This window comes from Odocoileus virginianus, chromosome 5 (assembly GCF_023699985.2).
Source record: "Odocoileus virginianus isolate 20LAN1187 ecotype Illinois chromosome 5, Ovbor_1.2, whole genome shotgun sequence".
Lineage (NCBI taxonomy): Eukaryota > Metazoa > Chordata > Mammalia > Artiodactyla > Cervidae > Odocoileus > Odocoileus virginianus.
In genome coordinates this window covers 6,554,811-6,570,840 of record NC_069678.1, presented here as the reverse complement: position 1 = coordinate 6,570,840, position 16,030 = coordinate 6,554,811, and the positions used below count along the sequence as shown (strand labels likewise).

General features: G+C 41.8%; 1 protein-coding gene across 1 annotated transcript in view; it reads right to left on the bottom strand.

Annotated features, from left to right (window-relative positions):
* Positions 1-1,070: 1,070 nt before the first annotated feature.
* Positions 1,071-16,030, bottom strand: part of TSPAN2 (tetraspanin 2) — a 40,638-nt gene continuing 25,678 nt past the window's right edge. The window contains exons 3-8 of the mRNA XM_070467257.1: positions 14,019-14,116; positions 12,780-12,854; positions 11,279-11,377; positions 9,873-9,944; positions 6,558-6,641; positions 1,071-3,396 (exon numbers count right to left, since the gene is read on the bottom strand). Coding sequence (XP_070323358.1) covers positions 3,331-3,396; positions 6,558-6,641; positions 9,873-9,944; positions 11,279-11,377; positions 12,780-12,854; positions 14,019-14,116 — 494 coding nt within the window. The 3' untranslated portion in view covers positions 1,071-3,330. The remainder of the gene's footprint in view (positions 3,397-6,557; positions 6,642-9,872; positions 9,945-11,278; positions 11,378-12,779; positions 12,855-14,018; positions 14,117-16,030) is intronic.

Genomic DNA, 16,030 nt, shown 5'->3' with positions numbered 1-16,030 from the left:
CCAACCATCTCATCCTCTGTTGTCTCCTTTTTCTCCTGCCTTCAGTCTTTCCCAGCATCAGGGTCTTTTCAAATGAGTCAGCTGTTCGCATCAGGCGGCCAAAGTACTGGAGTTTCAGCTTCAGCATCAGTCCTTCCAATGAATATTCAGGACTGATCTCCTTTAGGATGGACTGGTTGGATCTCCATGCAGTCCAAGGGACTCTCAAGAGTCTTCTCTAACACCACAGTTCAAAAGCATCAATTCTTTGGCGCTCAGCTTTCTTTATAGTCCAACTCTCACATCCATAAATGACTACTGGAAAAACCATAGCTTTGACTAGATGGAACTTTTTTGGCAAAGTAATATCTCTGCTTTTCAATATGCTCTCTAGGCTGGTCATAGCTTTTCTTCCAAGGAGCAAGCGTCTTAATTTCATGGCTATAGCCACTATCTGCAGTGATTTTGGAGCCCAAGAAAATAAAGACAGCCACTGTTTCCACTGTCTCCTCATCTATTTGCCATGAAGTGATGGGACTGGATGCCATGATCTTAGTTTTTTTGAATGTGGTGTTTTAAGCCAATTGTTTTACTCTCCTCTTTCACTTTCATCAAGAGTCTCTTTAATTCTTCTTTGCTTTCTACCATAAGGGTAGTATCATCTGCATATCTGAGGTTATTGATATTTCTCCCGGCAATTCCAGAATGTGCTTCATCCAGCCTGGCATTTCACATGATGTACTCTGCATATAAGTTAAATAAGCAGGGCAACAATATACATCCTTGACATACTCCTTTTCCTATTTGGAAACAGCCTGTTGTTCCATGTCCAGTTCTAATTGTTGCTCCTTGACCTGCATACAGATCTCTCAGGAGGCAGGTAAGGTGGTCTGGTGTTCCCATCTCTTTAAGAATTTTCCAGTTTGTTGTGATCCATAGTTTCCACTAATAACACTATGGAAAGGTTACTACTCTTTCCTTTTTTCATCAATTGTTTAGGTTGATTGATATTAATAGTTAGATGTTTAGATAAGTTGTATGAAGGTGTGGATAAATATATAATGGAATTTTAAGATAAATCAAACAAGCAATTGTAGTACATAGAAAATTTAATTTGAAATAACTTAAAATATTTCATCAATATGCTTTGATTCAGTGTCTGGGTACCATACATTTAAGAAAATGTTTGGGTCTGATCTCATATTAGTTCAGGTAAACAAATATAACCAAAAACTTATATATGTGCATATATATTTGTACACATATATGTATACATGTGTTTATATATGTATACATATATTCAGGTTATACATATATATTCTATATATATAGAGAGAGTCAAGATATATACGTATATAAGTCTACTCTCACCCAGAGGTTAAATTCTCTACTTTCACTCATGGCACATATTTTAGAAAAATTACTCCCAAAAGGTGCACTTTAATCATATATGGAACGAATCTCTACTCTTCCACTTTTAACTAAACTTCTTTAAGGTTAATTCAGATATAGAATGAAACTCACTTTTGTTGAATCTGAGCTGAAAGAAACCTAAGTATACCCTGAGGCTTGTTTCCTGTCTTTAGGCAGACAAATGAAGTAAAGCCACCAAGAGAGATGGACTGCTTGTTCTTTACTTTCAGAGCTCTATTTCTCAACTACCAGCATAGAAACATCTATTTCATGAAGTGATTTTCTTAAAATAATCTTTTTGTTACCTATGGACAGAGCAAAGTAACCATGCACAATTAAATTTTCAGCTTGCCTCCAACTGGACTTTTTTTCTAGAAATCTTCCTCCATGATTATTAGCAGTAGCAAGTATGGCAAGAGAAAAGCAGTTCTCTAAGGGAATGAGATTATTTCAAATGGATAGGCCTTTTCAGCAAAATGTTTTATGAAAGTTTCTTGAAGTGTACACTTTCCCTTACACAGACCCAAAGATTTGTGTTCTCACACAAGTATAAACTTATTTGAGGGTTTCAAAAGTCCCCCATACTTTCATTTTTGTGTGGCCTTTTAAAATGTAAATTAAAAAAAAATCTATGATTTACTAGATGCAGCAAATTGTTAAAAATGGACATACATGTCAATTTAGATTATAAATTTGGGATTACAATGAAGCATCAAGACCATAAAGAACACAAACCTTTTATTTTTATGAAGAGACTTGCACAGAAGGAACATGTTTCTGTTGTGTGTGTATTTTTATTTCCTTAGCTTGTCTCTGTTGTGTGCACAAAACTAGGAGAGGATGTTTTCCTTTATTTTGGTTTAGCTAAGGATGCTCTGATATATTTTAAGAGGTGAAAACTTGTAGTTCTTAATCTATAAAGAAGAATTCTCTAGGTGAATAAATAAGAAAACTACAAAAAATTAGGAAAATATGTAAACTCAAGTTATGAGGTATTTCAAAGATACAGTGCCAGTAAAAATTTTCTTTCCCACAAGTTGCAACTGCCAGATCTCTTGCTTTAGTCTTTCTATGCTTCTATCTGAAGAAACACAGAAAAGTTTGAGATCAAAGCCCTTTTGTGGATGTGAGGGTGGCAGTGATTCAGAGAAGAGTCAGAACTGTCTTTATATAAGAACAAAATTATTTAACTGTCTTTATATAAGAACAAAAATATTTCCTTAAAACGTTGTTAAAAGATTTTCCTTTTAGTCCTGAAAACACGGTTTTATAGAGCATGTGATTGTCTGTGTGACACTCTTTCCAGAGTGAGGGTTTTTTTTTTTTTAATACTAGGAAAGTATGACTTATTCAAATTAGATTTTCCATGCTATATTTAGTTTTACAGGTGTATTTAATTCTAAATTCTGGAGAGATTACATATATTTTAAAAAAATCCCAGGAAACCCTTACACCTAACCCAAACACAGTTGCTTTTATCATTGCACCATGATCTCTCAATTTCTGTGGCTTATTGCTTCCATAAGTTAGAAATCCCTGAATTCTCTGTATCTTACTTCCTATGGCTAGAGTCTGAGAAACTGACCTACTATCATTTTTCTTCTAAATAACCAAGTTTCTTTTTTCAAAACTTTTTGATCTTTTTCTTAGAGTTAAATATGCTCACATACCAAGATTCAGGAATTCCCAGCAACCAGATTTCATTATGCATATACCAGAAACACGCAGATCACACATGAACATGCTCTCAGTCAGCATACATAGGCATTCATTAAGGGTGAAAACCAGTCTTGAGCCAAACACACATACATGTGCAAATGTACAATTAACAGCAAATTATTTTAGATCCTAATGTCCTTTGAATATTAAAAACGAGCCAGGAGACAGCCCCTGTGACATTTCTATACTCTAGATTACACTTTTCATGTAGAAGTAGCTTCATATCACATCTCGTGAATTTCGTATCGCACAGCAAAGGACCATGCTGAATACCATGCCAAAGATCTGAAACAGAAGAAGCCACTTGTTAATGACTTTCAAATGATGAAAATTGATTTTTAAAAAAGGCCAGCAAACTGCCTGTATGTTTAACTCAAGTTAACAAGTAATTATAACCAATAATTACTGGTTATAAATGGCACTTTTATGTGTGATACACAATTATGGCTACTGGTTAAAGACTTCCATTAACTGCTTAAAATACATTCCTATTTTATTATTGTTTTAAAAATAACAAGACTCTGCTCTAAGAAAAGGCATCTATTTCTAGCTTATAGGACTGTTCTTAATAATTATAAAAGACTTAATACACTACTGGTTTTGGAATTTTATATTTCAGGTTAACCCCAGATCTCATTTTTATTTTTACTTTGGAAAATGTGTTTGTAACCATTTGTTGTTTAAATACACCTGTGGTCTAAATAGTTTTCTATTGCTGCCAAAGCTTTGAATTTTTGCAACACTGACCACATATTAAAAAATGGAGCATCTTGGGACTTTCCTGGTAATCCAGTGGTTAATACTCCAGGCTTCCACTGCAGGGGGCATGGGTTCATTCCCTGATCTGAGAACTATGATTAAGATTCTGCATACCAAGTAGCATGGCAAAAAAAAAAAAAAAGCCACTGATTTATTAAAAAAGTGGACCATCTCTTCATTTCCAGTTAATTTTTAAGTGCAAATGATTCTTAATAAAGCATCATTATTTAACTCAATTTCACCAAAGCATAAACTGAGGTGTTTGAACTATGGCATTACTGACATCTTCTATGTCTTGGATAATTCTTTGAGAAGCTAAATATCTGGCAAAATCAATAGCTACTTAAATGGTTTGAACAGAAGGATGCCAAAAAATCATTTTTGTCCTCAATAACTTCTACAATTTTGTAGAGTCTGTGAAATGCTATGTGTAGGTGTGATATTTATAAACTGCTACCAATGTTTGTTCAAAGAAATTAGTATCATAACTCTGATGCTTTCTTCAATCTCACCCTACATCAGACTAAGATCTATAAATGCTGGGTTTAAAAAGGCACATGTTATCAGTTTTTGGAAGGGAAAAGATAGACTTAAGGGAATAACCGGGTTCGGGACTCCAAGCTTCTGACTGACAGAATTCAGCACCAGGGTGTGGCAGGGGAGACACCTAATGGCCATCTTGTTAACTGATTACACAAAAAAACTTATCTTATGAAGAAAAGAATAAAAGAAGGAACTTTGGGGGTGCTGAGTCAAGATGGCCAACAGAGGGCATTCCCCCTTTTCCATGGTTGTAAGGCTGGATGCAACCCCTACTTAAGCCACATTGTACCCTCAGAGAGAAGCTTCTTCAGTCTCCCCCTGGCACTGTCGCGAGTCAGGGGCGACCACTTTTAGAATGGGCACTTGAGATTGTAAAATTGTTGGCTGGGTCTATTTGACACTTCTGTTAATGCAGATCTTTTTCAAATCTTCTGTCTCAGAACTGTCCTTGGGAAGCCACAGACTGGTCATCAGGCTAGCCCCAGAGTGGGTGGGGAGGGGCCTGAGAGAGGTCCCCAGATAGGGATGTCCTCAGCATAGTATTTTCACCCTTTGCCCCAGCCCTCTGTGCTCTAAATGCAAGAAAGGAGCAAAGATGACTGTGTGTCCCCTGAGAACTGCCAGTTCATTAACTTCCTCACAATTCCATTGCCCTCGCCTTAGCTTAGACCATGAATTAACCTACAAAGGAGGACTAGAGGGTAAGTCTATCTCGTCTGCTCAGTTGTTCAGTCATGCCTAATTCTTTGTGACCCTATGGCCCACCAGGCTCCTCTGTCCATGGGATTTTCCAGGCAAGACTACTGGAGTGGGTTGCCATTTCCTCCTCCAAGGGATCTTCCTGACCCATGGATTGAACCCACACATCCTGTGTCTCCTGCATTGGCAGGCAGATTCTTTACCACTGAGCCACCTGGGAAGCCTAAGTCTATCTTGAAGTGAAAGTGAAAGCAGCTCAGCCGTGTCCAACTCCTTGCGACCCTATGGACTACACAGTCCATGGTAGTTCTCCAGGCCAGAATATTGGAGTGGTAGCCTTTCCTTTCTCCAGGGGATCTTTCCAACCCAGGAATCGAACCAGGGTCTCCCACATTGCAGGTGGATTCTTCACCAGCTGAACTCCCAGGGAAGCCCCAAGTCTATCCTAGCATTAGAACTCAACCCCTGGACAGTGGAAATCACCTCTTTAGGGGCTTACCTAAGTCTTGCTTCCCTCCAACTTTATCTCCACATTGAACTACATGTCCTTCCAAACCTGGGTGGCTCCCCTCTACCTTAAAGGATAAAGCCCGACCTATCAAACAGTAACACAAAGAACTCAATTATGTGGACCCTCCTAAACCATTCCAGTGTCATCTCTTCCCCCATAGCTTTCTGACCCTATAGACTCTTGTACATTCTTCTTTTGGGCTTTAGAGGTACTGAGCTACTTGCCAGTGCATGGGTGCACTATGCTTCAATTCAGACTTCTATGTATATTTTGCCTGGGTCCTGGTTTGGGAATACTCATTACATGTAGATCTAGCATTTATTGACTGCTGCATTCCAGACACTTTATATGAATTAATTTCTAATTATTCTTTATATCTATTATCCCACTTAATCTTCACAACAATTTTATGAGGTTGATATATTAAGATCCCCATTCTGCAGATGAAGGAATTAAGACATAGAGAAATTAAGAAAACTTCCAGTGACCCCCAGGGCTGGTAAGTAGTGGAGCTAGCAGTTGAATCCAGGGAGTGGGATACCAGAGGTCACATTGTTAATCACTACATGGTGCTGCCTCTGAAGATCATAGGTGAGAGAGTTTAACCTATGTTATCTTCAATTTCTAACAAAGGAAGAGACTCGGAATTAAAAATCACTTGTCTAGTTTAAGCTTGATGGCCTTAAAATGGGAAGCTATTGCAATGATAAACTCAAAGTCATAATTTGTTTAAAATGGAAATTTGTATCATATTTTTAGAGAATTAAGTATTGATGGATCTAATTAGCTTTGTTCTTAGATATCCTGTCAAAAAGTCTTTGCCTTTTATGAGAAATCTCTCCAAAGACACTGCCACATCACACTTGAAGAGAAGATGCAAAGGTTCAAAGGCTTTTTAGGGGGTCAGAGAAGGTACATTCTAGAACTTTCTTACCGTGAGGCCTGCGATTCCAATACCGACAATTCCGATGAGCTGGAGCTTAACACTGATTATGCTCTCAATTTCATCAATGCAATTCTGTTTTGGAAAAGAGAAGGTCAGGAATAACAACTGATGGCATGTGTGAATCATCCAGTTCTAATCCATTCCTGTGAGAGTTGACCTATGTCAGCTTCTGCTCATATTTAAACCATTCTTCCTAGGTACTTACAATCTCCTTTAGGGTCTGCTAAATCAAAAATGTAGTTGGGAGAAAAAGGATAATACTCTCCTTTTGGTGGAATTTTCCTATTTAGGCCAATGGCTGCTTCAAAGCCCTGAAATCTGGCTGGGGGAAGCTATTCTGGAACATGAGGCATTTAAAAATTTGCAGCCTCTCCTTTCTTTCAGCAAATAAAAAATAAGTAAAATACACCCAGAATAATAGCCCCTTGTTTTGGGTTGCCATTTATAGTTTAAATGATTTTACATACTTTTTAAAAATACTTAGTCCAATTCACAATGCAAGGTAGGCATCACCTAGTGGTAGGTATGTAAGTAAGAAGCTATGAAGTCTGTATAGGTTCAAATTTAACAAAGGAAAGCCAAGTGCTGGGGGCTGGAGGAATGTTTTCTTCCAGGGTGGCTGAGATGGATGGCCTTATTTTTCCATCTGCGTCCCACAGAGACTGTGCAGGGCAGCCCCAAAGAAACTTCATGGATGGGGGAATATTGGACACAGGGGCAGAATAGCTCACTCGTATAATAATTGAAATTACTTTCTCCAACTTCTGTTTGGTCCTCTTAAATACAGAGGTATTCTTGCAACCCAAATTTGTCCTTAGGCTGCCCAGGTCGTTTTACTTGTCAATGATCAGCTCTCTCTGATACTTGCATAAGCTATATGAAACTCTTACCACTCTCCTCACATCTCCTATCATATCATATCATGGTTAATTCATTCAACAAACATTTCTCAGCATCTGCCTTACACGCTATGCCACTGCAATGGCGTGATGGATTTGGAGATAATAAGACATGGTTTCTTTCACTCTCAGGGATCTAGTAGTTTAGAGAAGGCCATGGACTCACAAAAATAATTACATTGCATTCTGGTAAAAGTTTGAGAACCACTGCTCTAAATAACGACTCCTTTACTTACTGGAGTCAAGCCATAGAAATTCTTCCGATCTTCCTCACCTGCTCCTATAAACTTACACACCCCATTCATCCAGTGCCAGGTACTACTCTCTGCAGGGAGTATGCAAGGTGAGCAAGGCACACTACTTCTTGTCACTGCCCTTGTCTGTGGACAGTTAACCCCTTTACTGACTCTGGATCTTATTCTCTCACTTCTGGAAGCTTGTACTGCCACTTATCTCCCTTCCTTCCTACACATTCAGCCTCTCCTTCTCCACTGACACTGTCACTCATCATGTAACACCATGCACATGATCTGCAGTCTAAAACAGAAATCCCCTCTAATAGTGTCCTCCAGCTCTGCCCAGGTCCCCTCCTTTCTTTCACAGAAAGTTTCTTTCTGTGAAAAAGAAACTAAGAGGTAAGGTGAGGAGATAGGATACTATGAGGACCATGATACAGATGCTTCTAGAAACATTCTCATACTTCCCTCCTTATTTCCCACATTGTTCCTGCGCTTTCCCAACTGCTTCACCAAAACTGCATGGCAAATGTCATTAACGATCTTCTAAGCATCAAATCCAACACATTATTTCCAGCCTTTACGTCCTTGTCCTCTCCTCAGCATTTGACTTTATGGACAAGGCACCACCTCCCTCACTCTGCAGGAGCATTGTCTTCGAACTTTCCTTCATTCTGACTCCTCCTACACAATCTCATTCTGGCTACTTGTCCTCATGAGTGTGCATGCTCAGTCACTGAGTCGTGTTCAACTCTTTGTGATTCCATGGACTGTATAGCCCACCAGGCTGCTCTATCCATGGAATTTTCCAGGCAAGAATACTGGAGTGGTTCCATTTCTTTCTCCAGTGGATCTTCCTGACCCTAGGATCAAACCCACATCTCCCATGTCTCCTGCATTTCAGGCAGATTCTTTACCACTGAGCCACCAGGGAAGCCCACTTTGTCTTCACTTTACCCCTTAAATGATAGTACTTTAGCCAACCTCCTTCCTTATTCTACATGCTCCCCTGGGCACTTCCATCCACTCCTAGGCTTTAGCTATCACCAGCTTGCTGGATTCTGACACCTGTGTCTTCATCTCAGATTACCTGTATATTTCACAGGTACCTAGTGTGCAAACTTAACTGAAACTGAAGCTGTCGACTGCTCCTTTCCCTCTGTTCACCTCTCTTAGTGGAGTGAGTCTCTGCCTACCCAGCAGGAGTCCAAAGTCTTAGCTTCTTCCCTTTTACTCCCTACCCACATCTAGTCAGCCACCTAGGGCTGTGGATTCTACCCCTGGACATCTCTGAGTCTGTCGCTTCCTCTCCCTCCCCACTGTCTGTAACTTGCTCTAAGCCTTCATCCTCTCTTACCAGGGTGAAAACAGGTGTCACCTCATGGCCTCCCTCCATGGCACTCCAGCCTTCTGTTCTACCAGTCACACTCCCAGTCGCCTGAGTGCTCTTTCTACAATGCGAAACCGATTATGTTCATCCTCTACTAAAAGCAATGGCTTCCCTCAAGTTCCAGGTACAAAATCACGCCTTTGCCAGCCTTTCCAAAAGTGTCCCTTGCCATTCCCTCTGGGCTCCCTATGCTCCTGCAGTCCTGGAATTTCATACTGTCATGTGTTCTGTTCCTGCTACTTTCAGGACCTGGAATGACCTCCCCTTGTTCAAACTTGGCTCAAGAATCCCATCCTTGGTCAAGCTTTCCTGAATCCCCTGTGTCTCCACTGTATGCTGGGCAGATACTGTACTCTGTACTGCACCAGCTCCCTTGACTAGTCTGTGAGGCCACTGAGACAGGGACCATCTGTTTTCCATCTTAGAGTTTTCAGAACCTGGCATAGTGCCTGTTATGTAGCATTTAATAAAGGAAGCATATATCAGTGCCATGACACCCATGGAAGGGTATGGGGCAACATTCTCAGAGTGCACACCCCTGGCCTTGGTAAACTTAACGAATGCCACTCTATTTGCCTTATCACCGGCAAGTCAGCACACCATTATTCCCCAGGGTATCAGGAGACTGGGACTCAGTATTGCTTCACTTGTTCTATATAGAATAAAACTGAGGCTAGAAGCCACTGTGAAAGGGCCTCCTAGAATCACACCCTCCATCCTGAGGGCAAGAACCATCTTAACACCACAGGCAGCATAGAAATCTGGTAGAGAAGCTTACCTTGTGTCCTAGGAGCTCCTTTGGGCAGGTGGGTTGGACCTGTTCAGAGCTTTCCTTTCCACAGCACTGAAACTAGAAAGTCAGAAAAGAGCTTTTAGGGAAGGTAATCGGAGGGCACAGAGGAAGAAATAGCAGTTACAAGCCTGGGTCTCTCTGTAAAGGACTGGGATTGCTGAGGCCACAAAACATCTTTGTTGCCTGACATTGCAACCCAACAGCCATTCTGGGGAGAGTGTGGTCATATGGTCATGCTGGCAAAGCAGAAAAATGACTTCACCAAAGTGTCCACCTTTTATGACAAGAGGTGACTGAAGGCAATCCAAACAAGGTAAGAAGCTGACAGTGCCTGTGTAAACTGCTGTTTTTAGACAGGAGTTGGGTCTTTAGATTTTTCCTTTCGGGTTTGCTGAGTAGCTAATGTTTTTAGAGCTTCAGGAAAGGCTCATTAACTGCAGAGAGCCTGGAATAGAGAGGAGAAGTGACCACAGAGAACCCCAGGGACTAAAAGACTGGCCAGTCAACAGGTATCCTTCCTTAGGGCTGCCCTTCAAAGACAAAGGAACCTGTGTGCTGTTTGACGTCCTCGGGGTGGCTGTGGCTGAACAGGATAAATGGTTGGCAACTTCCAGGACAGACCTGTGACAGACAAGAACTGGGCTACCTGAAAACACCTGGCCAGGAGTTCATTGCTGCTTCTCTGTATCACAGTGCTTGAGAAATCAGGACACCATTGGCCTGGCCCATCTCCCCCGGAAGTCTTTCTCGATTAACCGCTGGTAGCTGAAGAGTACTGCCCAGACAGCACGTTCCCACAGGACGTCCTGGGAGAAGCCACACATGCTCTCTCACGTACCCCTTTGGCTCACAACTAGGGGCTGAGTGAGGATCAGGGAGGCAAGGAACTTGCTCCAAGTCATGAAGCTGTTCTGCGGCAGAGTAGCAGCTAGAGATAAGCTTTTCTGACGTGAGGGTCATGGTGGTTCCTGTTACACCGCAGGGCCACTCTTGACCGAAGCTGGCATTTACTCGGGCAGCTTTGTCTCTCTGGGTGCATGTCCAGACTTCCTCTTGTCAACTCTGTGTTAGACCTTTTTCTCTTCTAGATTCTACATATAACGCAAACAGTGACTCCCACGAAGGCAGAAATACAATGCTGCTGCCTGGCTTCACTCAGTTTATTCTTATTTTTAATTTAAGTGATTAGAGAGAACCTAGCTTGTGCATAGTATTTGTTGCTGTTCAGTCACTCAGTCATGTCCAGCTATTTGTGACCCCAGGGACTGCAGCACTCCAGGCTTCCCTGTCTTTCACTATCTCTCTGAGTTTGCTCAAACTCATGTCCATTGAGTCGGTGACTCAATAATCTTTAGAAGATGAAATCTGAAGGAAGAAGTAAAGTCACTTACCGTTGAGTGGAAGGTGATGAGAGTCCCATTTCCCTTTTCCTTGTCTCTAAGGTAATCATTATAAGCTTCTTCATACATGGTCTGAACATGTCGTATTGCCTGAAAAAAAAAATCAGGAAAACAAAGGGACATGAGTGGGAAGTTTCAAATGCTCTCCTTTCATCAAGAAAAAAATCCCTCTTCCCCATCTTTCAAGAATATGGCCTTTCCATGTGTTTATTTGGACTTGAGGGTAATTCTGCATATATGGACCAGATTGCAGGTTCTGGAATTTCTAAGATGCTTCTGATGGAAGGATAGCCTAACCAAAAATAATTTTCACAGAATGGAAAGATTTCTTAGAGTGGAGGTTCTCAGCCCTGAATGGACAGCAGCAAAAACTGAACCCCAGGATCCTGGGCCCCACCCAGGTGATTCTGATGCACAGCCAGGGTAGAAACCTATGCATTCTTTGGATTCCCTTGGAACAAGTACTCAAGTCTTTTCATGACATGGTTTAAAAGGTGTTCATGACCAAGGAAAACTGTTTCAGCATTTAAATACCATAGAAAATGCAGAGAATGCTTTTTCTAGTGTAACAGCATGTGACCCCCAAATCCATAGGCTCTCAAGAAGTCATAAGATCCAATTTCTCTAACCTATATATTTGAGGTTAAAGGAATTTGGGTAAACTCCAGGAGGTGGTGAAGGACAGAGGAGCCTGGCGTGCTACAGTCCATGGGGTCCCAAAGAGTCAGACATGACTTAGCAACTGAACAACAACAACTTCAGAAAAATTCCAGAGGAGGTGATATTTACTCATTCTACATATTTATCATTTAAAAAATCTAAAATAAATTCATAAACAGAATTGATAGCATGTGAATTTACATGAAATACAGCAAAACTTAGGATTCCATTCTTCCTCTTCTTCCATTTCACTCCTCTTTGCATGTTTAAGCCTAAAAAGTTCCCTTTGTCTGTGGGTTCTTCTGATAACTTATCCTGCACACTTACAGTTTGAGCACAAATCTAAACTGGCTTCATGGCCACCCAGAAGGCGAACTGTAGTCTTTGAGGTTGACCTGGCCTCTGCCCAGGCCAAACCCTAAGAACAAAGGACAGGCAAACAGGGGTTCGAATGTGTGTTCTTCCCCATCCCTACTTCTCACACCTGTAATCTAGCTCCTCCCACATTCCAAATGGGATCACCTTAAATTAGAGATCCTTTTGTTACAAAAACCCATAGATTCCTTTGTGTATCTAATGAAAGCAATTAACTACCTCCCCAGGAATATATGTGCACTTACATGTATGCGCGCGCGCACACACACACACACACACACACACACATGCTTAAGCCTGTACCACGTTTTTAGGTTAAAAATTCTGCATAAAAGATAATTGTGGGGGTTATTTGGCTTTGGAATATCACTGTTGTTGTCAATATTCTCATATCCTTTGTCATAAAGAGAACACTTTAACCATCATCAAAGAACATTTATAAGTGACATTTACTTACTACATCCTTGCCTATGAAAGCAAATACTCCAGTGGTTATTTCAGCAGCAAATATCACCAATAGGCAGGTAAAAAACTGTAAAGGAGAGAAAATACTAACTTCATTAATTCATAACCTTTTCAATTTATTTAACCTATTTAAATATAATTCCATTTGAAAAACAAGGTTATTAGTTTGAACAGAAATATTACAGAAGGAAGCATCTGATCCCTTAGTCCACTTGCTGTTTGTTCACTCAGTAATTCATTCAGCAATCATTTATTGAGCATTTGCTCTGGGCCAGGAACTGCCCTGGGCACTGGGTATACAGTGGTGAATAAGATAAGATCTCAGTGTCTCTGCTCTTCTGGACGTAATATTAATAATAGAAAGAGGAGGAAATGATGAATGAGTAAGCAATAGAAGAGTAAGATAATTTCAGAGTGATAAAGAAATTCCACCAGTGCCTGGCACCCATATGTTCAGTGACTGCTTGATGAACAAAAGAGGTTCTATAAAGATATAAAATAAGACCAGGAGATAGAGAGTGACTGAAAGTGTTGGTTTTGGGGAGGAGGTGACCTGAGACTGGATGCTCTAGATGGATTCTCTGAGGAGGAGGGGGTGGAGGTGAAGGGTGTTCTTCTGGACAGATTTCTGCTCTGATCTCATGGGTGTGCTCTGATTAAACTAAGTTCAGTGATAAACAAGACACAAGATGCTCCACAACAGGGGAAAAAGAAAGAGTGGAGAACTGAGGAAGTGAGTTAGAAACCTTACATGGCAGGAGATCAGGAGAAGTGGCCACAGTTCAAACATCAAAGATTGCAGAGAGCAAGGAGAGGCTGCCTAATAAACCTGCTGTTTCTGATGCCTCGTGGAGAAATACAAAAACTTCCTTCCTGCGCCTCTTTTTCCTCTGGTCACACTGGCATTGGATGGATAGCAGTTAACTGCAGTTTTTCCTTTTTTTTTTTTTTTTTTTTAAACAGAGGCTGCTTGTTAAAACAAACCACAAGAGGGATGTTTGCTTAAATTATTGATCTCAAAGAGCAGTACTTTTCTTGTAGATAACAGTGCTTCCCTGACTACAGGAATCTTGTAGCTGCCTCAGTCGCTGTGAGGTATCATCAGGCACTTTTCCTCCCCAAACATCTTCACAGTAATGAACTAATTTTTTTTTTCAAGCTTTCCATAGACATAGGGACAACGATAATGCCCAGCTCCAGGCCAAGTCCCTCCCCATCTCTCCCCACTTACAGATCCGAGAACACACTGCGACTCCCTCGTGGCCCCACAGCACCCGAAGAAGCCCACGGCCATCATCAGGGCCCCTGCTCCAACCAGCACATACAGCCCTGTGGGGAGAGGACAGAGAAGATGCTGACCAGTCACGATCGCTCTCTGCCAGCACCAGCGCTGCCACCTGGCCTCCGCCACCACCACCCCAGACATCCCACCTGGCAGAGCCTTCAGTTGTTAATAGGCTAAAGGTTAACTCTTGGGGAATGCTTCCTGCTGAGCGCTTCCAACACCCGCACAAGGATCCTGAGAGGGAGGGGCTACTATAATCGCCAGGGAACAAAGAAAGCTTGTGTTTACAGAGGTGAAGCAAGCCGCTCAGGGTCACACAACGAGCATCTATTCCACAGCTCGCGCTCTTAGTCACCTCCAAGTGCCTCCTATCTGCCTGGCACTGTACCTTCCAGCATCCCCTACCTACCCCTGTGAAGTGAGTGTTAGTGCCATTCATATAAACTGGTAAGACTGATTCCAAGAGTGGTGAGGAACCAGGGCCAGAGCGGGGATAAGAACCCACGTCTTCCTAGGAGCCTGTGGTCTCTCTGGAATAAGCAGCTCTCCCCACCTTGTGAGAGGCCCTGAGGACAAAGTGTCTGGGAGGGGAGAGGGCTGTTGATCTGCCCAGGCACAGACATGGAAGCAGGGAGGACGTGGGACAGAAGAGGGAGGCTTTTAATTAAGGAGAGGGGTGGAAGACACAGTGACGAGGCAATAAGGTTCTGTGTGAAAAACTTTACAGAGCAATGCCACATACACAGGACACATGCTAGGTTATACATGTTACAAGAAAAAAGCTGGTGAGGGGAGGTGATAAGGTAATATGCACCAACAGTGTTATTGTTAATACACTATTAGCTATATTTGCTTTAAGGGCTTCTTTTCTCCAGGAACTGTTCTAAGCACTTGGCACAAATTTATTCATTTAATCTTCATGAAGCAGGTACCATTATTATCTTCATTTTTTTTTTTTTTTTTTTAAGGCAGAGGAGCTGGGTTCTGAAGGTCAAGTGATTTGCCCAAGATCATAGAGCTGGGATAAAAATACCCATCTGCCTCTAAAGCCAGCTCATGGCCATCAGCCCATCCTGTCTCCCCAGCAATAACAGCGGCCTCAATTTGAGTGATAATTTTGCTCAGTTCTAAAGTCAAGCCACAGGAACAGCTGTTCTCACAGAGAAAGAAAAGGGCAGAAATGTTCTCATTGTGAGAGAAAGAAGGACAAGCCAGGTTCTGACTTCCTTTTCTGATCCTGAGATAAGTTAGAACACAATATGGGGTCTGGAACTTGGCTTGCTTAGAATAATGCCCATTGCCTCAACTTTATTTTCTGCATTTTATTCATGTGAGTCACCTGGAAACCACTCCCATCCACGAGGGGGTGGGGAGTTGGCACGCCACCCTTGTGGGGAAACCCTGAGGCTGGCCTGCAGGGTGCCTCTGGGTGGGAAGCCCCCTCTGGGCGCTGCCGGTGGTTTGTGGGCAGACCTTGCTGTTCCCTGAGAGACGGAGCGGCAGGCCTGCCACTTCCTGCACCACCCAGGCTGTTCTCAGGTCCCTTTTCAGAGTCAGGGAAGCCCTGTTCTTCCAAGGTCCCGAGACAGGTATTTATGTATTTCCTGCTAGGCAGGCTCAGCCACTTCCTCCCTTTTCCTTTTCCCTAAAAAAATAATTTCATGGAGAATGGATGTGGTAATGAGAGAAATGAAAACATATTAAAAATAATACTACTGTTGGCCCCCCTGCCTAAATACCTTATTGTTCTAAAGAATTTCTTCACTTTTCAAAGCTCTTTTATTTCCATCTCCTCAAAGCAGTAAGTAAGTAAGTAAGGCAAGTATTTTACATATTTCTATTTCTATAATGGGGATCAGGGCAGCAAAGGGCTCCAAGCAGGACACACAGGCCCAGAGCCCTGATTCCACTCAATTGAAACAGTTCCCTCACAGAACATCTCCTGGTTGAGCCACCTT